Source organism: Chelonia mydas, chromosome 15, assembly GCF_015237465.2.
Source record: "Chelonia mydas isolate rCheMyd1 chromosome 15, rCheMyd1.pri.v2, whole genome shotgun sequence".
Taxonomy (NCBI): domain Eukaryota; kingdom Metazoa; phylum Chordata; order Testudines; family Cheloniidae; genus Chelonia; species Chelonia mydas.
In genome coordinates this window covers 10,639,089-10,664,202 of record NC_057856.1, presented here as the reverse complement: position 1 = coordinate 10,664,202, position 25,114 = coordinate 10,639,089, and the positions used below count along the sequence as shown (strand labels likewise).

The 25,114-nt window shown below is 48.5% G+C and overlaps 3 protein-coding genes across 10 annotated transcripts in view; 1 reads left to right on the top strand and 2 right to left on the bottom strand.

Annotated features, from left to right (window-relative positions):
* LOC102943559 (hydroxysteroid 11-beta-dehydrogenase 1-like protein B) overlaps window positions 1-4,557 on the bottom strand; it is a 5,484-nt gene extending 927 nt beyond the window's left edge. The window contains exons 1-4 of the mRNA XM_007061542.3: window positions 3,667-4,557; window positions 2,303-2,433; window positions 1,765-1,876; window positions 475-663 (exon numbers count right to left, since the gene is read on the bottom strand). Of these exons, the coding sequence (XP_007061604.2) occupies window positions 475-663; window positions 1,765-1,876; window positions 2,303-2,433; window positions 3,667-3,766 (532 nt within the window). The 5' untranslated portion in view covers window positions 3,767-4,557. The remainder of the gene's footprint in view (window positions 1-474; window positions 664-1,764; window positions 1,877-2,302; window positions 2,434-3,666) is intronic.
* Window positions 1-9,333, top strand: part of LOC122463052 — a 15,604-nt gene extending 6,271 nt beyond the window's left edge. The window contains exons 4-7 of the mRNA XM_043529582.1: window positions 7,101-7,267; window positions 7,779-7,852; window positions 8,233-8,334; window positions 9,096-9,333. Coding sequence (XP_043385517.1) covers window positions 7,101-7,267; window positions 7,779-7,852; window positions 8,233-8,334; window positions 9,096-9,264 — 512 coding nt within the window. The 3' untranslated portion in view covers window positions 9,265-9,333. The remainder of the gene's footprint in view (window positions 1-7,100; window positions 7,268-7,778; window positions 7,853-8,232; window positions 8,335-9,095) is intronic.
* On the bottom strand, window positions 9,259-25,114 carry SIRT4 (sirtuin 4). Of its 8 annotated transcripts, none has more exons than XM_043529576.1 (6): window positions 24,938-25,113; window positions 20,020-20,525; window positions 18,217-18,511; window positions 16,650-16,820; window positions 11,779-11,805; window positions 9,259-11,008 (listed from the first exon to the last, which is right to left on the bottom strand). In XM_043529576.1, exons 2-4 carry the CDS (start codon window positions 20,523-20,525, stop codon window positions 16,668-16,670), a joined length of 954 nt encoding a protein of 317 aa, XP_043385511.1. In that variant the 5' UTR covers window positions 24,938-25,113; the 3' UTR covers window positions 9,259-11,008; window positions 11,779-11,805; window positions 16,650-16,667. The 8 variants fall into 8 exon arrangements, with proteins under 8 accessions (XP_043385511.1, XP_043385514.1, XP_043385516.1 ...); XM_043529579.1 differs by having other exon boundaries at window positions 9,259-11,005; XM_043529581.1 differs by having other exon boundaries at window positions 20,020-20,349; window positions 24,938-25,111.

Here is a 25,114-nt window from a genome sequence, read left to right as displayed (position 1 = left end):
GCAGCCCCACCAGCTCTTGCTGGGATCCCATCGAATCTCACAAGCTAAACAGTGTCAGGGCATGTCAGTACTTGGGAGGAGACCTCCAGGCGCACCTGTAGATGGTTTGGTAGGTGGCCCTCTTTACTCTGCTTTGAGTTCCTACTCAGACTAAATCCCCAGTGTAGCTGCATTTCAGTGATGGGTGAGTGATCCCAGTGAACAGTTTGTACAGAGCATTTTGAAAGACAGATTTGGAGGAGAGTTGTAATTACCCATCCTCTGCCACCAAAGAGTTAACAAAACTTCTCTGGAACTAGAAGCCTTTGTAACAGGCAGGAAGAGATTGGCTGTTGTTGTAACTAATGGCTTTTCCTGTGGAGGAGGTGATATGAAACAATGATTCCACCAGTATTGTTAGCTGTGAGATTGGTTTGACTGAGTAGGGCACTTTGGATGCGTTCACTGGTAACTGAAAGGAGCAGCCTTCCTTACCACTCAGGGACGATATGACAATGATGCTGCCCTGAGACTCTTGCAGCATGGTCATTGCAGAAACTGTCAGCTGGACGTAGCTCAAGAAATTGACAGTCATAGAGCTGGTCACTGCTGCCATGTCTCCTTGGAATGGGCCAAACCGGCCACTTCCCCCAACGTGGTTCAAAACCAGGTAGTCGAGACCCCCTAAAAGAGAAGGGGAAACACAGATTCAGATGAAGTATGTGCATCTGTTCTTGGATCAGGATGGATGCGGTACACTATCTGCCCTCCCCGCTCCAAGATAGCAGCCGTTCTGAATCAGAGTCTACCAGAATCAGGGGATCTGCAGTGGGATGCACTCACATTTCAACCCAAATATTTCTTAGGTGGAGCTAGACTTACAGCCACTGAAGTCAATATCTAAACTCCCACAGATTAAAAGGGAATACTACTGGACTCTGGTATTGTCGGCCTTGATCCCAAGCTAATTCCCACTCTTTGTTCCCCAGAGTTGGGATGCACATCAACTATTCCCATATACCCTCCTGCTGATGCTCGTGACGGCTGATGGCTTTGGAGTCAGGGCCCTAGCGGAGAAACCACTCACAGCTCCATCCTGCTTATACGCCAGTGGAGCCATCTCAGGCTCTGCTTTTCTCTCCTCTGTGCAGACTCCTGGAGACCTCCCCCACTCTCACTGCAGCCTTCCCCCCCTCCCTGATAAATCTGACCTAGCACCCACTGAATGTCTGACTTGTCTGCAGCTACTCCGTGCACACTCGAGTGCTCCATTGTGAGAAATGGTGCTTGTTCCATCTGACACCGCGCACAGGCCGCTTGGGATGAAGCAGTCACTGTTGATTAAAGCCAGGACCCTTTTCCATGGAGGGCCCCAACATCTGTGATGGAATAATACTAATGGCTGTTCAACTTCCCAGTGAAGCTGCCCTGTTACCACTGAGGTTTAGTGCAGGGATTTCCCAGCTGGGGCCTGGGGAAGTCCCCGTTGTTTGGAAGCGCACCTAAGCCGGTCGTTCTGGAATTCTCTGCATCTTTGCTGCCAGTTGAAGTAATTAGTTATTCAAAAGAGAGCTGCACTAACCCTACAGGGAATCAGTGTTTGGGAATCGGCGTGGCTGGGCCAATCCCTAGGATGGTTAGGCTTTTTCCGGGTAGCAGAAAAATGGAGCATCCTGTTTCAGGGAAAGGCAGCGTGGGTGATTGGAGTAGGTGACCCAGGAGAGGTCTGTGTCCTTTCCTGTCCCAGCAGGACACGAAAAAGGAGGGAAGCGATGCAAGTTTTACCCAGTGTGTTTCTGGTTTCTTCAATGACATTCTGGGCTGAAGTCAAGTTGTTCATGTCGGACACCACATGCCTGGCAGAACTCGCCCCCAGTTCCAGACACTTCTGTGCCACCTGCAGAGAAAAGAGCAGCCATCAGCAAAGAACCTGACACTGCAGCAGGCTGTGCAGCCTTCCGCGTGGCAGCTGTTTCATAGCACAGAGTAGAGCGTGCAGCCGCCTGCTTCAGTTCGCCCCAGGTTAATGGATGGGGCAGGAGCTCGATCTAGCATGAAATAGAAGGGACTGAATGCAGCTGAAGAATCACATTGGGCAGGGGAGCAAAGAAGTGATGATTTGCAGTAGTGTGCTCAAGGTCACATCCTGGCCTCGGGTGTGAATACAATTTCTATTGAGAGAAGGGGGTTGTAATGTGGGTGGGTGGCCAATGTGTCCTGGCGTTTGGCTACCTCTGCACCCTGCTGTGTGGGATTGGAGAGTGGGGTATAATAGAAGCCCAAATGTTCCATTTCTCCACCCTCCTTGGGTTGGGGGTCTTACCTCCTTGAGCTGCTTCTCCCTCCTGGCAGTGAGGAGCAGGTGTGCTCCCATTCGTGCAAACTCATAGGCTATTTGTTCCCCAATCCCAGTGCTCGAACCAGTGACCAGCACACGCTTCCCTCGCACCATTTCTGGAGGTTTAAAAGGCTGTTAGCAGGAATTTGACCAACTGCTTCCCTAAGATCCTGGGCATCAGGGAGCCCCAGGACTCAAACACTGATTCTCTAAATCCCAACAATATGTGCCATCGAAGAAGGTCTATCTTTTCGTCTGTAAAATGGAGGTAGTGATACTCCAGGAGTACTGAGAGTATTCGTTTGTAAAGTGCTGAGTACCGGCACCAAATTGTTTGTACAACTGGGGAGTCGTTACACCTTTGATCAGCCTGACCTGTTGGAGCAGAGACAACTTGTGATATGGGCTTATGTGTAATTGGACAAGTTAGGGAGGGAAAGGACCTATTAGGTCACCCCATCCCTCTCCCTGCCACTACAGGATATGGTACATTTACTAGAGTTTGTCCAGGCTTGCTTTAAATGTCCCAAGCAATGGGGCTTCCACCATTTCCCTTGGAAGACTATTCCATAGGCTAATGCATCTCTCTGCAAATGTGGCCTTGCCCGCTATTACAGAAAGCATGTTCCCCAAACGCATGGCTCCTGTGATAGTTCCCAGTCCCCAGAGGGAGCTCATGGCGAGCACCAGAAAGTTGGTTCTCTAAGTGGCTTCTTTTAGAAAGAGGTATTTTCTCCCTTTCCTGATATTCGGGTTCCCCAGCCTCTGAAACAAGGTTATCCCAAGTCCTGGTCTGTCTTTGCTACTCAGAACCAGCATTCCTCCTTTGTCACCACCTGGAGGAAATCTGCTGCAGCCACAAGCTTCCATTGTGATACCATGTCGGTAGGAAAGTATCTGGCTTCTCTTAGGGCATCATTGGGGCTCATTTCCTGTCACCATTTTGCATTTTCTAAACTCATTGGAGTGGTTCCCCTTACAGTGGAGACTGAGCCACATGCTCCCTGCTTCATTACCCCCTTTTACACTGGCCCTTCTCTCTGTTCACCTCTTGTTTTTCAGCTCCAACTTTCTGTATACCTCTTAAATAGATCATTGTCATAGATCTAGCTTAGTTTTAGAAAGTATTTTCAATTGCTTTGAATGCTGACAGTAGTCACCAAATGGGGGGTCATCTTTTCCCTTTACACTGAGCTGTGAGAGTGCCACAAAAGGGGACTAACCTCCATCCTGATTTCAGCTCAGTTTTTGGCAATCAGCGAAGGATCTGACTCTAACAGGGAGTCAGCGCTAGCCCTCTTCTGTGCCTGGGGTGTGAATTCCCTGGGGTCCCGTCCTGGTTTGCTTACCTGCAGATAGGGTTTCCTGGCTGTAGAAATAATAAGCACATAGGCCAACAAGGAGCGAGAGGAGAAGCCTGATTGCAGCCATTGTATTAGCTCTGTGCATAGACACTGGAGTGAATCATTAAACCCAGCAGGCTCTTTCATGTCCAAGTGATAAACAAGTGAGGGTCACAATTTGATTTCAGCATATGTCACTGTCCGATTTCTCTCACCAGCCTCACATTGGAGCACTTCCCTCCTGTCAGCAGTTTGTACTAGACTAGGTATGCACTGGGGCAGCGATTTACTGTTTAACCCAGATCCCCTTTTGCACAGTGCACCACATATGGTGCCATCCCTTCTGAGCTGCATCCAAATGATCTGGCTTGAACTACATGGAAGATGTTAATTGGCTCCTGTTTAGGGAGACAGTTACTCCCCTTTGTTGTGGGAGAGCAGACTCTGAAAGCTGCTGCAGACCATTAGCAGCCATTTGAATGTCCTCTTACTGTCCCTTGTCAATATGAGCATTTTGAGGGATGGGGGGTTAGGGGAGACCCAAAGAACATTGGAGGCAGCTTCTCCATCCTGACTGGCTGGTGGGGAGGGTCACTAAACTGTACTATATACATTCTTGTACTTTGCTCATCAGCATAGTATCTGAGTGCCCTCCAATAGTGCATTAAGCAACATGATTAACATCTGCCATATGTTGTTTGGTCTCTCATCCTCTCTCCACAGGGAGAAGTGTGTGCATTGGTGTCTTGTTCTGACAGTTTTTTTTTAATAACTATACATGTTGCTATACATTCGTTAGAGAAGGCAGATGAAAGAACTGCACCTTGTGGTTGGAATGGAAGGTGGTGTGACTTGTGATGGATCTTAGTTCCTGAGGGAGTTAATGTCATAGAACTTTCTCAAAAAGAAAAGGAGTACTTGTGGCACCAGTCTCTAAGGTGCCACAAGTACTCCTTTTCTTTTTGAGGATACAGACTAACACAGCTGCTACTCTGAGAACTTTCTCAGGAGCTGGTCCAAGACTGTCTCCTGCACAGACAAGCTTTTACCCTTATGGCAGAGAGAGCCATTGAGCCAGAGGAACATAGAGAACATTATCAGTGGAAAGCCATTGCCTCCCTCAGAGACCAGTAGGGTGACCAGACAGCAAATGTGAAAAATCAGGACAGGGGTGGGGGGTAATAGGAGCCTATATAAGAAAAAGATCCAAAAATCAGGACTGTCCCTATAAAATCAGGACATCTGGTCACCCTAGAGACCAGGGTGGGTCTGAATCTTCCCTTGTGTATGGCACTTTGAAGGATTTTTCTCACTGGCTCCCCACCATAATGGAGCGATAGAAAGGTCCGGAAATGCTCTCCTGCTTGACCGTCATCACTGGCTATAAGAAAGGGAGGCTGGAGAGTTTGGCTCCAAGTTCAGACAGAATTCACTGTGAATGCTAGTTATGTAACATAGCCTTAATGCTAAAGCGATGGGCACATCAGAACCGCCTGCAGCCTTTCTGTTGTGGGTCTGCTGTAAAGGAGAGATTAAGAATTATGGTCTAGTCCATCCTGAGATAAAACTGGCTCAAGCACCCACCGCAGGGAGATGGTTCAGTTGTGTAAGCAGGGAAAGCTGGCTGAGTTGTTTGGATTGCTATGCTTGAGAGAGATGCAGTGAAGCAAGTCTGAAGCCTGTACACAGCACTCTGTGCTTGCCACCACAGAGGGATGCTCAAGCTTGTGGGATAAATGCCAGCAGACATGAACAGACCAATAGCCCATCTAGTCTGGTATTCTGCCTCTAACCACAAGAGGTGTAAAACCCTATTGGTCATAATGTACCTAACGTCTGATACTGACCCATTGCAGGGGAGAATTCAGGTAATGCCTTGAAGCATGACAACTGTTGGCCCTTATAAATATTCCCCTAGCTGGTGCCTCTGCAGATGCCATTCCTACTCATATAAAGTGTGACATTATTTTAAAATGCATTGGGTCTAATTTTCAAAGCTATAAGCAAAAATGCATAGGTTTCACTTGTACTTTGGGTATCTGCACATGCCAAGAGCTAGCTATGTGTCTTACTAGCCATCACATGCACAAATAGTAAATATGTATATTTGCCTCTAGCTTTTTGAAAATCGTGCCCTCTAGACTATAATAAGCTATAATGATGCACTAATATATTGTGGCTGTGTTTCACTTTTTTATGTAAAAAGAAAAGGAGGACTTGTGGCACCTTAGAGACTAACAAATTTATTTGAGCATAAGCTTTCGTGAGCTACAGCTCACTTCATCGGATGCTCATGAAAGCTTACGCTCAAATAAATTGATTAGTCTCTAAGGTGCCACAAGTCCTCCTTCTCTTTTTGCGGATACAGACTAACACGGCTGCTACTCTGAAACCTGTCACTTTTTTATGTGTTGTTGTAGCCATGTTGGTCGCAGGAGAGGCAAGGTGTGTGAGGTAATATCTTTTATTGGATCAACTTATCTTGGTGAGACAGAGACACTTTTGAGTTTACACTGGTCTCTTCTTCTTCTAATATCCTCGGACCAACACCTACAACAATGCTTCTCTATACCAGTCATTATTTCCTATATTCAGACAAACTCAAGATACATAGGTTACAGAAAATGGGTGCATGTGTGCGTGTGTGTGTGTGTATGCACAGAGTTTGGGATTTTTGCCAAAAAAAAAAAAAGGACCCAGCCACAGCTGAACTGCAGGCAGGATGGGTGGATAAACAAGATCAATGGGTCCCTTTTGGATTTTAATGACTAAGAGGAATGTCACTGCATTAGACTGAAACCCAACAAATCAAATCTGTTTTAACTATGGGCATTCACTGGGTATGTTCAGCACACCAGGATTTTGCTCCCTCTCAGAAGGAGAGTGTCTTAAGCAGGGAGCAATCAGGTGCTTTAAGGAAAATGTCCTCTCTGAATTTATTACTGGTGAAAGGTGCTAGATTGACAAGGCTGGAGGGCAAAGTCCTCTGTCCCTACATTCACTGTCCACCAGCATTTCTCCTCTCCAGCCTGGAAGGACAACTGCCTAAGGTGGGAGAGTTCAGTCTCCATGACCTCTCTGCTGAGATGGCCAACAGGTGGCCAGTTGTGCTGATGTGGACACTCACCCCCTAGGAACTTGACTGAGCCCCTCCACATTTATTTCCTGTAGGCCACAAGCAGCCACCAAGGGCTGATAACTTTCTGTCACAACTGACCTGAGCTGCATTAGGACAGCTGATCTAGGCTCCGTTGCCTATTACCAAACCCTGAGCCATTCAGTTCCCCTCTGGGCTTGATTTTTAAATACATGGTATCATAAGAACTGAAGAACTGCACTGCACCCTGCCTGCCTCTCTGGGCAGTGAAACACACCCTAAGGCCTTAAAGTTGCTGGTTTGAAGTGCTTTGGGGGTGTGCTTTTGTTTTCTTTTCTCATAGCTGCAAAGGCTGTGAAAGTGCGATATCCGAGGCAAGTGACTGGGAAGAAGCAAGCTCTGGAGGGAGGATTCTGTCCCTCCTGGGCCAGGACTTCTGGCTCCACCGCTCCTCCCAAGTTCACCATGCCCAGGGTCTTTGGACCTTTTCCCGAACTGATGAGCAAACAGGTTTGTATTTGGATCTTCCACTAATATGTTCCTAGAGACCCCAGTCCTGACGTATCCTCAAGCCATGCAAGTCCTCCAGGCTGCCTGGGGTCTCTCTGCTACCCTCAGTGTAGCACAGTACACATGGCACCTGTCCCAGGCTGCAGCCCTCTCTAGTGTGGAGTTAACTCTGACTGTGGGCATTATTAGAGGAGCAGGAAGCAAGGCTTTCCCAATAGGAGGAAGCCCTCTCTCAGTAGCTACTCCAGCCCCAGGCTCTCCCAGCAGAGATTCTGTAGGAAATGGGCAGGAGCACTGGCTGTGGGGGAGCTCACAGCTACTCCAAGTCTAGCCTCCCCTGCAGAGGCCCTGTAGAGAGTGGGGTAGGAATGCTCATTGTGTGGAGGCTCCCAGCATCTCCATCCCAGCTTTAGCCTTTCCCAGCAGGAGCACTGATTGGTGGGTTAGCTAACTTGCTTGTGAAGAAACAATGCTTGTGCCGTTGTCTAACGAGTACTTTTATTTCCAATAGATGGACAGAGCAACAGCTTCGAACACTGACCTGAAGCACCACTGGGCTGGGGTGTCGACAATGAACCAAAAGAGGTTTGAGGCACTGGGGAGGGTCAGTACTGGCTAGGAGAGGGTGAGAAAGCAAGGAAGAGAGGAAGCACGTCCCCACTTCCTTATAGGTGATGGGGTGAGGGGGAAAGTGAACCTGTGATGGAGTCGGAGGGAAGCAGGAACTTGTCGGGTGTGGGCTGAAAACTCATTTGATGCCCTTCAGCCCCTGTAATGCTGCTCCTCCTGCAGCCTGGTCAGTGTGACACAGGGATCTCTTCCCTCTTGTCTGTTCCTATAGGACTACTACATCTCCCCACACAGGTTCCCCTTGTCCCCAGAGAACCAGGGTGAACAACAGGGCACTGCTCAGTTTAGCTGCAGTGAGTGTTAGCTCTCTTCCTGAATGCCTTGTCTTCCAACAGCATGATAGATCTGCATCCTATAGTGCTGAACCCTGGTGGCTTTCATGCCTCGCTCCAGGCTGGTAACCACATCAATAAGCTGAGGTACACCGGTTTCTCAAGGTAGGTCTCATTAGTTACCCACTATCTCAGGGCCAGATTCTGATCTCCTTGTTCTTTCTGAGTAGAACTGTACTGCACAAACAGTCTCATTGAAGAAATGGCAGAAGGCGCTGCTTCATGCGACAAAGGGATGAGAATATTGCCCTTGGGGAGGGGCCTTTTGGCTCACTGTGGGATCTCCTTTTGGGGGGAGGAAAGGGGAATTTGATTACACATGAAGGGCTCTGATCCTGTTCTCACTGAAGTCAATGATGGCGAAGCTTCCTCTTCAGCAGTGCTGGATCAGGTTCAGCAGAAAGGAGGAATCCCATCATCTCAGCTTTATACTGGTCAAGAACCTCCATAGGGAGGAAAAGGTTAAAGTCCATTGCATAAGAGTGCTAACAAATGAAGCAATGCAGTTTTGAGGATTGACTCTGCAATGATCAGATCCTTGGTTGGGAGCGGGAGAAGAGGAAGTGTAGTGGTAGTGAAGAGGCTGTAATGCATTTGTATACCATCATACACTGTGCAGGTAGGTTCTGACCACTGGGAATTCATTCCATACCATGCTGTTCCTATATATTTATATGTACCTCATGTAAACCATTAGAGGAATGTGGCTTAGCCTAATTTATCAGTAATGCCTGAGGGGAGCTGTGACTCCTTTCACCGGTGCTCAGCTGCTGGTACTGAACAAGTAGGGATAGGTGAAAGAGGTTAGCTACCCATCACATTACTTCTCCCTGGCTATCCTCACTGGAAATGTTTTCTTGTTCTAGGCCTCCTGGGAACAGTCCCAAGCCTTCTCCCCAAAAGGCAGGCCCTTCTGACATGAAGTCCACACCTTCTGTTTTTGACACTCCCATGCTGTCCAAGTTTCAAGGTGGCTCAGAAGATGACATGGATAATGAGAAACCTGGCCCCAGTTCCTCTCCAAAGGGAGCATAATTGTCTCTTCCTGTATGGAAAATTGCTATGTGAATAAAAGTTCCATGCAAGCTCCTTGACTGTGGGTGAGAACTCCGCTGTGTAGGAGCCTTGATGATAGTACAAAGAGAATAGCTGATTGATTGCTTGGGAAGCTTTGGCAGGTGGGGCAATTCTAATAGGCCAGAGCTGGCATGATACTTGTGAGCATCAGCAAACAGACCTATGATTCACTGCAAAGGTGTCCCCGCTTACGTAGAGCTGGTGGTCTGTGGTAGGGGGACATTAAGCTACCTCACTTCAGATGGTGGCATGTGTAGCAGGGTCTCCCCTAGCTTATTAGTTACTGCTGTCCTGGTCTGGATTTGCAGGGAAAACCTCTGTGTCCCATAAGCAGCCCTCCCTATTTTGCTACTTGGAGAGGCAGTGTCCTTTCAGCAAGTGACCACAGCAGTTCTGGCCCTGTGCATTTATTATTATTCTCTTTGGATGGTTACTGTAGGAAACTGCCCTTGAAGATGGCACTGGAGCATTTTAATCTGCATCCTAATGCAATCTTAAGAACTCACCACAACATTGAAACCCCTTTATAGCAAGCAGGTCAGCTCAAAGACCCAATGTTTGCCCAGCGCACACTTCTGCCTCTCAATCTGTATACAGCGAAATACATCTTAAGGGACCGACAGAAATTGGTAGCTTAACAGAGGTGGATTTTCTCTTAGTGGTGGGGCAAAATGAGGGATGGGGATACTTTGGGGTGGCCTGTTGAGACAGACAGTTCCCTCATCAGGGTGGTCTCTTGTGCAGGTATCATCATATTACTCTTTTGCTTCATCTAGTGCTAATAATTTCCGCTTGAATTTCTGAAATGGAAAAATGAATCTGACCCAGGCATGAACTTGACTGATTCATAGGAGAGGAAAAAATTCCAAAGCGGCACCATAAATCTTGTAAGCAATTTTTAAATTTAATTACACACGGAAAACCCTACTCCCAGCTGCGCATTCCACAGAAGGTCATAGCTTAGTTAGGAGCAGCTCTGGTCAGGCTGACTCAGTGAAACTCCAGCAATATCCCAGTCATTGTTTTTTTTTTTAAGGTTCAAATAGGAGCCAAGGGTAGCTGCCAAACTGTACAGCACCTCCCTCTGGCCCCGTAATGCTCAGCCTTCTCCCTGCTCGAAGAGGAGGACTTGTTCAGCTGATAACCCACCCTGCAAAGAAGTCTCTCTCTGGAAAGCAGCTGCATTTAGCAGGTGCCCTTGTTCAACTTCTCTGCTGAAAACTTTTTTCCCAGTACAGGTTCCTCCCAGCTCTGGGAGAGCAGAGTTCCGGCTTCACGGGGCCTGTCTTATGCCATCCCCTCTCACCTGCTTCTGACATTAGATCCCCCAGCTGCTAAAACCCTCTTCAGCTCCGTGCTCCCCCCCCCATTCCAATTTGTCTAATCCCTCCTCCAAGCTCCCCTTCCCCAACTCTCCTCCTGGTGCCAATTGTAAGAAAAGTGTCTTGGTTTGGAGATACAAAAGTCTGATCACCCTGTCCCAGCACCTTGCAGTGAAGGCAAAGCAGACGCAGAGAAGACTCTAGGGACAGGTAGGGCTGAGAGAATCTCATACCAGACGCTTTCCACCCGTCCTGCTTCCAGGTAAATGGAGACCATGGCTCAGTGCAGGAAGCTGATCTGATTGGAACGGATGATGGATTGCTGTCCTCTGCTGGTCTCATCAAAAGATGCATCTTTAGATCTCACCTCTGTTTGCCTGCTGGGTTAAAATAGCTCCTCTTAAGAGATTATGATGGGTCAATAAGCACCTGACAATATGAGGAAAAGAAACTGCTTTATGTTGCTTATTATTTATATTTCCATCGCACCCAGATGGAACTTGATACTTTAAAAATCCGTGCCCAATTAGCTGTGCGCAATCCTACGGGGCAGAGTTTTTGTATTACCACATCCTGTAAACTTTGCACTAAAAATCACAGTGCACAATGGGCCTTGGTAAATCACTTTTTTTTTAATGTCCTGACACAAAGTTTCAACAATGTGCTGATCAGCCACTCTATGACCCTGCAGCTACTCCCTGGGGGCTCTCTGCTAACTGCCTTGTTAAAGTAACTATCTGATTGGAACCCAAAGAAACCAGAAAACTGATGAGACGAGTCAAGTCTGAAAATTCCTCTCACCCCATTCTCTGGAAGGATTAGCATCCTGGGAGCCATTCTCAAACCCAAAGAAGTCAATGGGAATTAAGGGTGCTCAGCACCTTTATTTAAGTTAATTAATTTGTAGGCAGTCAGCCTTCCCCATCAGGACTGTGTCAGTCAGAGCTGAAACTACATGATCAAGTGTTGGCACCTGTTACTAGGATGGCTTTTTTGCTTGGCTGATCTTAGTCCCTATCCTGCCAGAAGTGCTCAGCATTTGATGGGTGTCCAAGGACCTCCTGCTGCTCAGTGGGTGTGACTGACAATCCCACGTCAGCTTGTCACAGGTAAGGCTGGGGAGTTTACTCACCATGAACAGGGTACTTACCTTGGGTGGGTGCAGGTGCTTGACTCACTAAGCCCTGGTCTACACTAGGACTTTAGGTCGAATTTAGCAGCGTTAAATCGATGTAAACCTACACCTGTCCACACGATGAAGCCCTTTTTTTCGACTTAAAGGGCTCTTAAAATCGATTTCCTTACTCCACCCCTGACAAGTGGATTAGCACTTAAATCGGCCTTGCCGGGTCGAATTTGGGGTACTGTTGACACAATTTGACGGTATTGGCGTCCGGGAGCTATCCCAGAGTGCTCCATTGTGACCACTCTGGACAGCAGTCTCAACTCAGATGCACTGGCCAGGTAGACAGGAAAAGAACCACGAACTTTTGAATTTCATTTCCTGTTTGGCCAGCGTGGCAAGCTGCAGGTGACCATGCAGAGCTCATCAGCAGAGGTGACCATGATGGAGTCCCAGAATCTCAAAAGAGCTCCAGCATGGACTGAATGGGAGGTACGGGATCTGATCGCTGTATGGGGAGAGGAATCCATGCTATCAGAACTCCGTTCCAGTTTTCGAAATGCCAAAACCTTTGTCAAAATCTCCCAGGGCATGAAGGACAGAGGCCACAAGAGGGACCCGAAGCAGTGCCGCGTGAAACTTAAGGAGCTGAGGCAAGCCTACCAGAAAACCAGAGAGGCAAACGGCCGCTCCAGGTCAGAGCCCCAAACATGCCGTTTCTATGATGAGCTGCATGCCATTTTAGGGGGTTCAGCCACCACTACCCCAGCCGTGTTGTTTGACTCCTTCAATGGAGATGGAGGCAACACGGAAGCAGGTTTTGGGGACGAAGAAGATGATGATGATGATGAGGTTGTAGATAGCTCACAGCAAGCAAGCGGAGAAACCGCTTTTCCTGACAGCCAGGAACTGTTTCTCACCCTGGACCTGGAGCCAGTACCCCCTGAACCCACCCAAGGCTGCCTCCTGGACCCGGCAGGCGGAGAAGGGACCTCCGGTGAGTGTACCTTTTAAAATACTATACATGGTGTAAAAGCAAGCATGTGAAAGGATTAATTTGCCCTGGCATTCGCGGCTCTCCTGGATGTACTCCCAAAGCCTTTGCAAAAGGTTTCTGGGGAGGGCAGCCTTATTGCGTCCTCCATGGTAGGACACTTTACCACTCCAGGCCAGTAACACGTATTCGGGAATCATTGTACAACAAAGCATTGCAGTTTATGTTTGCTGGCGTTCAAACAACATCCGTTCTTTATCTCTCTGTGTTATCCTCAGGAGAGTGAGATATCATTCATGGTCACCTGGTTGAAATAAGGTGCTTTTCTTCAGGGGACAGTCAGAGGTGCCCGTTCCTGCTGGGCTGTTTGCCTGTGGCTGAACAGAAATGTTCCCCGCTGTTAGTCACGGGGAGGGAGGAGGGTTGAGGGGGTAGCCACGCGGTGGGGGGAGGCAAAGTGCGACCTTGTAACGAAAGCACATGTGCTATGTATGTAATGTTAACAGCAAGGTTTACCCTGAAAGAGTGTAGCCACTGTTTTATAAAATGTATCTTTTTAAATACCGCTGTCCCTTTTTTTTTCTCCACCAGCTGCATGTGTTTCAATGATCACAGGATCTTCTCCTTCCCAGAGGCTAGTGAAGATTAGAAAGAAAAAAAAACGCACTCGTGATGAAATGTTCTTTGAGCTCATGCTGTCCTCCCACACTGACAGAGCACAGACGAATGCGTGGAGGCAAATAATGTCAGAGTGCAGGAAAGCACAAAATGACCGGGAGGTGAGGTGGCGGTCTGAAGAGAGTAAGTGGCGGGCTGAAGAGAGTAAGTGGCAGGCTGAAGACAGGGCTGAAGCTCAAATGTGGCAGCAGCGTGATGAGAGGAGGCAGGATTCAATGCTGAGGCTGCAGGAGGATCAAACCAGTATGCTCCAGTGTATGGTTGAGCTGCAGCAAAGGCAGCTGGAGCACAGACTGTCACTACAGCCCCTGTGTAACCAACCGCCCTCCTCCCCAAGTTCCATAGCCTCCACACCCAGACGCCCAAGAACGCGGTGGGGGGGCCTCCGGCCAACCAGCCACTCCACCACAGAGCATTGCCCAAAAAACAGAAGGCTGGCATTCAATAAATTTTAAAGTTGTAAACTTTTAAAGTGCTGTGTGGCATTTTCCTTCCCTCCTCCACCACCCGTCCTGGGCTACCTTGGTAGTCATCCCCCTATTTGTGTGATGAATGAATAAAGAATGCATGAATGTGAAGCAACAATGACTTTATTGCCTCTGCAAGCGGTGATCGAAGGGAGGAGGGGAGGGTGGTTAGCTTACAGGGAAGTAGAGTGAACCAAGGGGCGGGGTTTCATCATGGAGAAACAAACAGAACTTTCACACCGTAGCCTGGCCAGTCATGAAACTGGTTTTCAAAGCTTCTCTGATGCGTACCGCGCCCTCCTGTGCTCTTCTAACCACCCTGGTGTCTGGCTGCGCGTAACCAGCAGCCAGGCGATTTGCCTCAACCTCCCACCCCCCCATAAACGTCTCCCCCTTACTCTCACAGATATTGTGGAGCGCACAGCAAGCAGTAATAACAGTGGGAATATTGGTTTCGCTGAGGTCTAAGCGAGTCAGTAAACTGCGCCAGCGCACCTTTAAACATCCAAATGCACATTCTACCACCATTCTGCACTTGCTCAGCCTGTAGTTGAACAGCTCCTGACTACTGTCCAGGCTGCCTGTGTATGGCTTCATGAGCCATGGCATTAAGGGGTAGGCTGGGTCCCCAAGAATAACTATAGGCATTTCAACATCCCCAACAGTTATTTTCTGGTCTGGGAATAAAGTCCCTTCCTGCAGCTTTTGAAACAGACCAGAGTTCCTGAAGATGCGAGCGTCATGTACCTTTCCGGGCCATCCCACGTAGATGTTGGTGAAATGTCCCTTGTGATCCACCAGAGCTTGCAGTACTATTGAAAAGTACCCCTTGCGGTTTATGTACTCGCCGGCTTGGTGCTCCGGTGCCAAGATAGGGATATGGGTTCCATCTATGGCCCCACCACAGTTAGGGAATCCCATTGCAGCAAAGCCATCCACTATGACCTGCACATTTCCCAGGGTCACTACCCTTGATATCAGCAGATCTTTGATTGCGTGGGCTACTTGCATCACAGCAGCCCCCACAGTAGATTTGCCCACTCCAAATTGATTCCCAACTGACCGGTAGCTGTCTGGCGTTGCAAGCTTCCACAGGGCTATTGCCACTCGCTTCTCAACTGTGACGGCTGCTCTCATCTTGGTATTCATGCGCTTCAGGGCAGGGGAAAGCAAGTCACAAAGTTCCATGAAAGTGCCCTTACGCATGCGAAAGTTTCGCAGCCACTGGGAATCGTCCCAGACCTGCAACACTATGCGGTCCCACCAGTCTGTGCTTGTTTCCCGAGCCCAGAATCGGCGTTCCACAGGATGAACATGCCCCATTAGCACCATGATGCATGCATTGGCAGGGCCCATGCTTTCAGAGAAATCTGTGTCCATGTCCTGATCACTCACGTGACCGTGCTGACATCGCCTCCTCACCCGGTATCGCTCTGCCTGGTTCTGGTGCTGCATATACTGCTGGATAATGCGTGTGGTGTTTAATGTGCTCCTAATTGCCAAAGTGAGCTGAGCGGCCTCCATGATTGCCTTGGTATGGCGTCCGCACAGAAAAAAGGTGCGGAACGATTGTCTGCCGTTGCTCTGACAGAGGGAGGGGCTACTGATGACATGGCTTACAGGGTTGGCTTACAGGGAATTAAAATCAACAAAGGGGGTGGCTTTACATCAAGGAGTATTTCAGGCAGGACTTCACGGAGGGTTCCAATAAGAAATGGTGCACCTAAGTTATTGTTCTTATTGGAACAAGGAGGTTAGTCTGGCCTCTGATTGATACATGGCTAGATTTACCTCGCTGCACCTTCTCTGTGAGTGACTGCAGTGTGACCTAGAGGAATGAGTCCCCTAGACGGGGGAGAGGGGGAAGCAAATGAGTACAAAACAAATCTGGTCTATTTCTTCTTTTGATCCACTCCATCTATCTTTTACATCTTTGGCTGGCAGCAGACAGTGCAGAAGGACTGCAAGCCATCCACATCTCATGGCTGCTCGGCAGAAGATGGTGCAGTAGGACTGCTAGTCATCCTCATCTCTTGCCTGCCTGGCAGAAGATGATGCAATAGGACTGCTAGCAATCTGTATTGCCTGCCTGCTCACCATAAGATGGTTCAATAGGACTGACTGCAGGACTAAAGAGAATGACCTGGTCAAGTCACTCCAAATTTAGTCCCTGCGCCCGTGTCTGCCCAGGCGCTCCTGGCCGACGTGGCCAGGAGCACCTCGGACATGACGATGACGGCTACCAGTCATACTGCACCGTCTGCTGCCACAAGGCAATGGGTTGATGCTGCTATGTAGCAATGCAGTACCACGTCTGCCAGCACCCAGGAGACATACGGTGACGGTTAGCTGAGCGGGCTCCATGCTTGCTGTGGTATGGCGTCTGCACAGGTAACTCAAGAAAAAAGGCGCGAAACGATTGTCTGCTGCTGCTTTCATGGAGGGAGGGAGGGAACGGGGGCCTGACGATATGTACCCAGAACCACCCGCGACAATGTTTTAGCCCCATCAGGCATTGGGATCTCAACCCAGAATTCCAATGGGCAGCGGAGACTGCAGGAACTGTGGGATAGCCACTCACAGTGCAACGCTCTGGAAGTCGACGCTTGCCTCGGTACTGTGGAAGCACTCCGCCGAGTTAATGTATTTAATGCACTTAGAGCATTTTCTGTGGGGACACACACACTCGAATATATAAAAACGATTTCTAAAAAACTGACTTCTATAAATTTGACCTAATTTCATAGTGTAGACATACCCTAACACTAGAAACTGGGTCACCGCAGGACAATCAAAGGCAGCAACTCCCCACACCGGGAATTCAGTTTCATGGATGCAAAGTGATCTGACCTTGTGGGTCCAATATTTATTATCACAATTGGCAGCTTCTTCTCATGGGCAGCAAGTGCAAACCTGTAACCAGAGTACACCTGCAGGGACACAAAGAAACAAAGTGATGTGGAGCCTGGACAAAGGAAGAGCTATAGAAAGAACCAGTCCACGTAGGCCATTGCCCAATGGTGCGACATGATTGTTCCCTCTGGTGTATTTGCAGATACAGACTACACAGAAAAATGCTATATAAACTACTCTTCATTCAAGTACTAGATTCTTTCTTCAAATCTGCACAGGATGGGAGCAGCTGCTACTTAACTCCTAACAGAGGAAAGATTTTCAATACTGTGGAAAATATTCCCCCTTCAATGGTTTTTGTGACTTTCCTTGCCACCCCTAGCTAGTTATCATAGAGTCTTGCTTATATGCTTCCACCTTTGTGGCCTATCTCCTCTGCCCATTTGGGGATAAACATGAGACTTTGATCGCTTCCAGGGACAGGATTATGACTTCACTTCAAGGTCAAGCAACAGTTGGGCCCCAAATATCCTGAAGAGGTGAGGACTGGAACTCAACAGCCTTGGCCTTACCCACTCACGTCAGCCCTTGAGATGTATGTGAGCATTTTACAGTGCAGCTTTATTCTGTAAAGTAGCTTTCATGCAAACTATCTCCCAGACACTTTCCCAGGTTAAGTGGTGGGCTCAGAGTCAGGATAAATAACAACACAGGCAAGAAATAGCTCATGGAGAAAAAAGGATGGCAAAGCAAAGAAGGGAAGCTGTCCAGCAGGGCTGTTCCAGAATGCAGGTGAAGGGTCTCTGCTCCCTCATCTTCTTCAACTTTTTTCAGCAGTCTAATGAGGAATTAATTCACTTGCAACTCTGTTCTCTCCAGGCAGAGAATGCTCTGTGCCAGTCTGCTTCCTGCAGGTCTCCAGCCTGGATAATGTATAAACCTCCCCACACTAGAGACAAAGTTATTTCAGGTTGCCATTCCCATAACACTAGGGCGTGAGAGGAATATGTTAGAAAATTCAAAGGAAAACCTGAAGTGGGGGTGAAGAGGGATTTTGCAGCACTGATCTTTCACATAGGGCTTAATAGGGTGCTAAAAACAAAAGGATTGGGCAAGAAAAAGTGGGACCGTGATCTTTGCAGGGCTAATCTGCATCTAAAGTCAGGTAGATAACAGGGCTACCTGGGCAACCGTGGAGATTAAGAAAGTATATCTGGGATAGCATAGGCAGATCAGAGCAGTATCTGGGAAATGGCTAAGTCCGACTGGCACTGAAGTAAAAAGCACATTATAGGTACCTCACAGGGATGGCTGTGAAGCCAGATTATAAAGACAGTAGAACAAAATACTAGGAAATTCTGGAGGCTGGATTGAGATAAGAGGGATGGTGGTCCCAGATTATGGGATCCGGGACCACTGCAGAGACAGTAGCCCAGAAAAATAGGAATACAGACAGGCGAGATGAGCAGTTACCTGCAAAGAGGATCCTGCCACCAACATGGAATCTGATTCAGCCAGGCGCTTGTGCACAAAGTCTACTTTCTCCCGGCTAACTGTGTCCCCAAAGAACGTCACATCTGGCTTCAGGATCCCACCACATCTGCTGCAGGCCGGGACGCGGAAGTTATGCACCTGCTCTTCTGTGAGGAAGACATCCCCATCTGGGGCCATGCCATGTGCTTCAGCTGTCCAGGTGGGATTCAGCACTTCAAAGCACTTCTGAAGCTCAGAGCGGGGAGTTTGCTCTCCACAGCCGAGGCAGAGAACCCTGAAACACAGTTCATGGTCTTTCAAAGGGCCCCATCTCCACTGGGCTGCAGCAATTCACTGATCCAAAGATTTTAAGGCCAGAGGGACCATTTGTGATAATCTAATCTGACCCCCTGCATAGTACAGGCCAGAGAATGTTACCAATCATTCCTGTGTGAAGTCTGGAAGGCCCAATATGGACCTCACAACTCTGTGTTTAACTATGCCCCTGAAGGAAACTGCCCTATGGGAGCCGGTGGGTTCTAAAGAATATGTGATCTAAATCAGTGGTTTTCAACCTGTGGTCTGTGGACACCTGGGGTCCACACACTATATCTAAGAAGTGCAAAGGGGTCTGCATCTCCATTCAAAATTTGTAGGGGTCCACAAATGAAAAAAGGTTGAAAACCACTGCTCTAGAAAGTCAGAATTACTCAAGAAGAGATCTAAGGGTATGTCTTCACTAGCAACGTTAATGTGGCTGTGTAGTCGCGGCACCAGTGCTATAAAAAAACCACCCCCACGAGGGGAGTAGCTACCAGCACTGGTGCACTGTCTACACTAGTGCTTTACAGCGCTGAAACTTGCATCACTCGGGCGGTGGGGATTTCACACCCCTGAGCAAGAAAGTTTCAGTGCTGTAAAGTGGCAGTGTAGGCAAGGCCTAAGTCCTCTACCTACTTCCCACCTCCATCCTCACCAGCGGGGTGGGGGGGATTCATGGTTTTAGCATTGCTCTGAAATATCACCACAGGTTCAACTTCCAACAGCGTCAACTCAGCCCAGCATCCTTCCAAGGCAGATAAACTAGCTGCCAGGCTGTTTACTGTGTGTGCAGATCTTTCCCACAGGGCCTTCAAACATTGTGGTCCCATCTGTGCTGTGTAGACATTAAAGTACCTTGGGATCTTTTGGTAAGTGGCCTTGGCTAAAATTCCCCCTCCATTTCTGTGGTGCAGAGTGCTGCTCTCCCTCCCAAGAAGTGGCTGCACTGCAGTGGTGCTATTTACGTATAGTATGCAATGTCTGTGGTATGTACTATCCTTGCTGCACTTCTTGTCTCCAAACAGGTCCACCTTCTGTGCTTCCAGCACAACACACTGATTTCAGCCCCATTTACCTTTCCCTGCACACTCATGGTCTCTGTTCCCCTTCTTGCCCTCACTGAGAGGACTCTAGATATGACAGAAAAGGAGAAGATCCTAATGATAACAGATTAAAGGGGAAACGAGTCAAACAGTACTGCACAAAAGGTGTGTGAAACGTGGCAGCACCCGGGCAAAAGATGTTCTGCCCCTTAAACAGCATCTGTGGATTAGCCACCCTCCCGCCATAGCATAGCAATTCTGTGCTCACCTCTCCCGCAGTCAAGCAGCACCTTTATGGTGTCCCACCTGTGTAGTAACATGACATCCTTACATAATTCCTTGTGCCCCCCCATAACACCACACCCATTCGTAAGCTACCCTCCCACCCATAAGATGGTACCTGTGCATTAACCATCTTTTCCCTAGCCCTGTAGAGTACCTGTGTGTGCAGCCATGCAATTCCATCACCCGCTGACTCCCGGCCTTGGTATGCAGGGCATCCACATTCTGGGTCACCAGCCAGTGCAGCTTTCCTAGCTTCTCCCAGTTTCTTAAGGCCAGGTGCGCTGCGTTAGGCTGGTGAGAGGAGAACTGGGGCCAGCCCACGAAGTTCCTTGCCCAGTACCTCTGGCGGGCACTGGCACTGCGAACAAACTCAGTATGCTGGATGGGCCGCCTGTCCGTCCTGGCATAAAGCCCCACCCCTTCTGAGCGGTAGTCAGGGATCCCTGATTCAGTGGAGATTCCAGCGCCGGTCATTACCAACAGCCTCTGGGAATGAGAAAAGAAGCGCTGCAGTGCCTCCACTTCCAGGGCATTTGGAGGAGGGCTGGCTGGCACAAAAGCCAGGTTTGGAGAGGCCTTGGCCCCGGAGTAAGATCTGTAATGGTGGAGCCTGAGGGCTCTGCAACCTTCCGGCACCTTCAAAGCACAGTATATACTCATCTAGGACCCAAGAAGATGAATATATGGCAGTTAAACCTTGGAACACAGAGGTCTTCCTTAACGACAAGGTTATTTTTTCTTAGGCTACTGTGAGGAATTCATGATGCTGATAATGATACTTTGTTCTTCTCTTCTGCCTTCTAGTCAACAATCCCAAATCACTTTGGACACGTTAATTCATTAAACAGCACCTGTGAGGAAGGCATTATTAGCCTCCTTTTCCAGCTAGAGAAACTGAGGCATAGAGAGGTGAAGTAACTTTTCCATGGTCATGCAGTGAGTCAGTGGTAGAGCTGGCACTCGAGACCAGAACTCCTGACTCCCAGCCCTGTGCCCTACTCATAGGTCTCACCCTTCCTCCTTGGTTGACAGGCAGCTCCCCTCTGCAAGTGGGCAAACTTGGAAGAGATGGGGCCAGTTCTTCCCATTTTATGACTTTTTTAAAGGGACACCAAGGCAGGGGAAAGCCAGAATCTACCTAAGACATGGCTTTATATCGGGTTGCAGGTGGACAGCATCCCTTTCAGGCACATGTGATGGGCACCAAGAGTGGCAGTGGAGAGATAGGGTAAGAGAACCCCAAGTATGCCAAGCTCATCTCCACCGGCCTTGCCTGGTTTGGGAGCCCAGCTTCTCCTCAGGTGGGACGTTTGCTCTGCTGCTCTTGGCACAGAGTTGTCTCCAAATCGGGGTGGAGAGCAGCGCACACAGAAGCAGCATCACACGGAGCAAAGCCCTCACCGCAGCAGCAACCCCTATCTTCAGAACCCCTCCCCACAGATGACGCCCCTCCTCACCACTGCCTCTGATGAGGGAAGGCAGAGATGACTCGCCCTGTTGTCTCCCTCCTCTTCAGGATAGAGGCTCTGTTGGTAGAGGAGAGTATAGAGCCTCTGGCTGTTATAGAGCCTGGGCAAAACAGGCCTTGAATTAGTGGGTGAGTTTGCAACCTAGGCTCCCTCCCAAGCCAGTTGCCATGTTGGGCACCATCCCCCTCAGTATGAGCAAGAGAGGGAGGCAAGAATGAGGCCTATCTCTGCTGCTTCTCTAGCAGCAGGAAGGCCTGGGTTCGGTGTGTCTCTGAGCTGCTGCTCCCTTACAGGGGTCTGGAGGGGGCTAGGAACAGAGGGGCCCAGTGTAGGAGGAGCAGCTGGGAGATGGAGGCCAACAAAGGGGCAGCAGAGTGGCCCACAAACAGTAGGGGACAGCATGAAATGACTGAGGGAGGGGAGAATGGATTTTGGAGAGCTAGCAATGTAAATTGGCTGCGGGAGGGGAATTGATCTGGGGACAGGAGAGGCACTGATTGCTTTGGCAATAGGGTTGGGAAAGAGTCAAAGAGCGCAGAGGAGCAAAGGCACAAGGAGAGACATTTGTCCACCCTATTTTCAGGAGATTTTTGTCCACTCTGTGTACAAAGAGCATTTACAAAATTTCCCTGTGTACAAAGAGCATTTAAAAAAACAAAATAAAACAATGGAGGGGATGAACTGCCTGGAGATTTCTGGAGACAAGAGGAGCGAAAACAGGGAGAGAATTTGTAATTCACACTAAACACCAAATATATCAGTTTGGGCCAGCATGGGAGCCTACAATGAAGAGCCTGATTTGCAAAGGTAGGTGCTGAGTGCCAGGTACAGTCAATGGATGTTGCAGCTGTCCAGCATCACTAAAACTTTGACCACTTCCTTAGGTACCTAAGTCTGGATTTAGGTACCTAATTTTAGGCATCCACATCTGAAGAGTTTGGCCTGGATTTTTCAAGGTATTAGGCCTTGCCCCGCTCAGCATTGCAAGGCCTAAGGCCCAGACCCTCAAAGGTTTTGAGCGCCTAACGCCCACTGAGTTCACATCTACCCAACTGGGCCCCGCAAGCGAGATAGGTGAGGAAATAACTCATTTGTGAACCCTGAAGGGGCCTAGGTGTGAATGAGGTGCTAAGCGGCTGGTCAGGGTCAGGGCTGAGGCAGCTGAGCCCAGGCCCAGCCGCCAAAATTTAGGTGCATCAGACACTTTAACTGCAGAAACTTAGGCACCTAGAGCCATGAGGCACCCACCGGCTTTTAGGCAGCAGCTGAGCAGGGATTTTGTGAGTGCTCGTGGCACCTACATATTGGATGCCTGAACTGGCAATTAGGCACCTACTGTCTCTGCTATAGCCACTACTGTGGCAGAGCTGTGGCCCTGCTGCTGTGACGATGTAGCGTAGCCACGACTTACATTGACGGCGGGGGTTTTACCGATGATGTAGGTAATCCATCTCTCTGAGAGGAAGTAGCTCGGTCTGCCTAGCCGTGTCCGCACTGGGTATTAGGTCAACCTAACTACAGTGCTCAGGGCGCAAAGATTTTCACAGCCTTGAGCAACACAGCTAGGTCGGCCTAAGTTTTAGGTGTAGACCAGGCCTCAGTCTGACTTGTAAATCCCTCCCTTAAATGTGTTTACAAGTCTGGGACCGACAGCTGAAATTTTTAAAGGGACTTAGGCAGCTAAACAAACAGATAGGCACATGGGCCCATAGCCCCAAAGGTATTTAGGGATTTCAATGGGAGTTAGATGCCTGAATACTTCAGAGGACATTTTCAAAGATTCAGCCCAGATGCCACCTAACCCATCTAGGTGCATAAGTTCCCACCAGCTGACATTTTCAAAGCAGCCTAAGGGCTGCTACTGCTTTGCAGCTAAAGAGCTGCTCTGAGCCCTAGCACAAGCTGAAGCCCCAGAGGCTCTGCCACAGAACTGGGATTTTTAAATTAATTGAAGGAATGTCTATCTTGCCAACAGGGCCTGATCCTGTAGGTGTGCTCTGAGCATGCCTAAGTCCTGTCAGACCCTGCAACAGGCGGGCCGGATGGTGGCCACCACTAAGTGGAGGGGTGGCCAGTACAGCACCTGCACAAAAGAGAGCAGGAGACCCAGGGCAATGTAGGGTGAGGCGAGGTAAGAGAGGGATGGAGTATGAATGGGGGTGGAAAGCAGGGGGTTAGTTGCTAGGGCACAGGCTCCCTAAGCAAATGACCTGGTTTACATGCCTAACTCCAGGAGAAGGTTCATGGCTGAGGATCCCAAGTGGACGGAAGCGCCTATCTCTGGCCCATCAGCCGACTGGACCGAGTCATACTCTTAGATGCTTAAGCCCTGCTCTTCTGCCCTCCCCTCCCCCTGGCATTTTACTCCTGGATAGCTTAGGTGATTCCTGCTCAGTTCTGAAAATTTTACTTCCTGGCCAGCTTCTGAAAATCCTTTTGGTAGGTGCTTAACTATCTCCATGCTCTAGTCTAGGGAGCGTAGGCAGCATAAAGCTGCCAGCTCAGGGCTGAAGATTCCACTAGACAGTGGGCCACCTAGGGGGTTAGTCATTGGTCTGCTCAGCTGAGCCATACGAACATCCCTTTAGAAATCTGGTCCTAACTAGAGAAGCCACTTTTGAAAATGGACTTAGCTATCTAAGGGCCTGTCTACACTTAAAATGCTGCTTTAATGATGACGCTCTAAACTGATGGGAGAGAGCTCTTCCTTCAGCATAGTTAATCCACCTCCCCCTAGAAGCAGTAGACGGTCTCCTGCCAACAGAATACTGTCTACACTAGGGGTTAGGTTGGTATAAGTGGATTTTCACACTCCTGAGTGAAGTAGTTATACTAATATAGATCTGTAGTGAAGACCTGACCTAAGTCACTTAGGCCCAGATCCTCAAAGACTTTAGGTGCCTAAAATTGATAGAGCTGAAGAGAAGCCAGCGACATGATCTTTGATAAGGGACTGACATGATGAGAGCAGTGGGAGAGAACACTTGTTTATGCAGCAGCATTTGGGTCAGACTGGAGGGGAGCAAGATGAGAGGCAGAGTCTGCAGTGATATAGGTGGGAGGCGACAGTAAGGGGCAAAGACCAAGAGGAAGGGATGTATTGGAGAAATGTGGTGAAAGATGAAAGAGAAAGATTTTGTGGCAAGCATTACTGAGGGGTGAGGGGAGGCTAAATGTAAAGAAATAAATATTTAATGAAGAAAAGAAGTACACTTGAAAAACAGGACTTTTTATGTTTAAAATATGATTCTTAACCTTAATGCTTTCTAGTCCACAAAATAATTAAAAATCATTTTCCATTTCACTCTCCTGCCAAGTCCCACATCTACAGTTCTTTGCTTCCCCTGTTACAGTTGCAAAAAATACTAACATTTCACACACAGTCTAAAAACCACTACGGAGACAGATCAGATCAGCATTACAGCAGGAAAGGGGCAGCATCTGAAGATAACCCCTGACTCTAAAGATCTCCACAGCACCCAGCTTAGCCATACCTCCATTTCTATAAAACATGCATATTAACAAGAGAAAAATAAAACAGAAAAAAGAAAGCCCTTGTTGTTAAACCAGAAAGAAAAATTCTATAAGCATTTGCAAGTTCACCTCTCATGTTATGGCAGTGCCTGACCTTCAGAGAAGACAAAAGGCTGCAGAAACAGAGAACTCTGGGAAATGTAGTTCACAAAACAAAACTAAAAGGAAAACTACAAATCCCACAATTCAAAGAACACATATGTTGAAAAACTGAGCAAAAAAAAAAGAGTTAAATTTCAAAACACC

Excerpts from the sequence above, each read along its gene's own strand:
- SIRT4 (XM_027824007.3), bottom strand. The coding sequence starts at position 20,525 with ATGAGTATATACTGTGCTTTGAAGGTGCCGGAAGGTTGCAGAGCCCTC. Across the intron at positions 18,512-20,019 it reads TTGCATGGCTGCACACACAG|GGTTCTCTGCCTCGGCTGTG; the intron begins GTACTCTACAGG and ends ACTGTGTTTCAG. Across the intron at positions 16,821-18,216 it reads TGGCAGGATCCTCTTTGCAG|GTGTACTCTGGTTACAGGTT; the intron begins GTAACTGCTCAT and ends GTGTCCCTGCAG.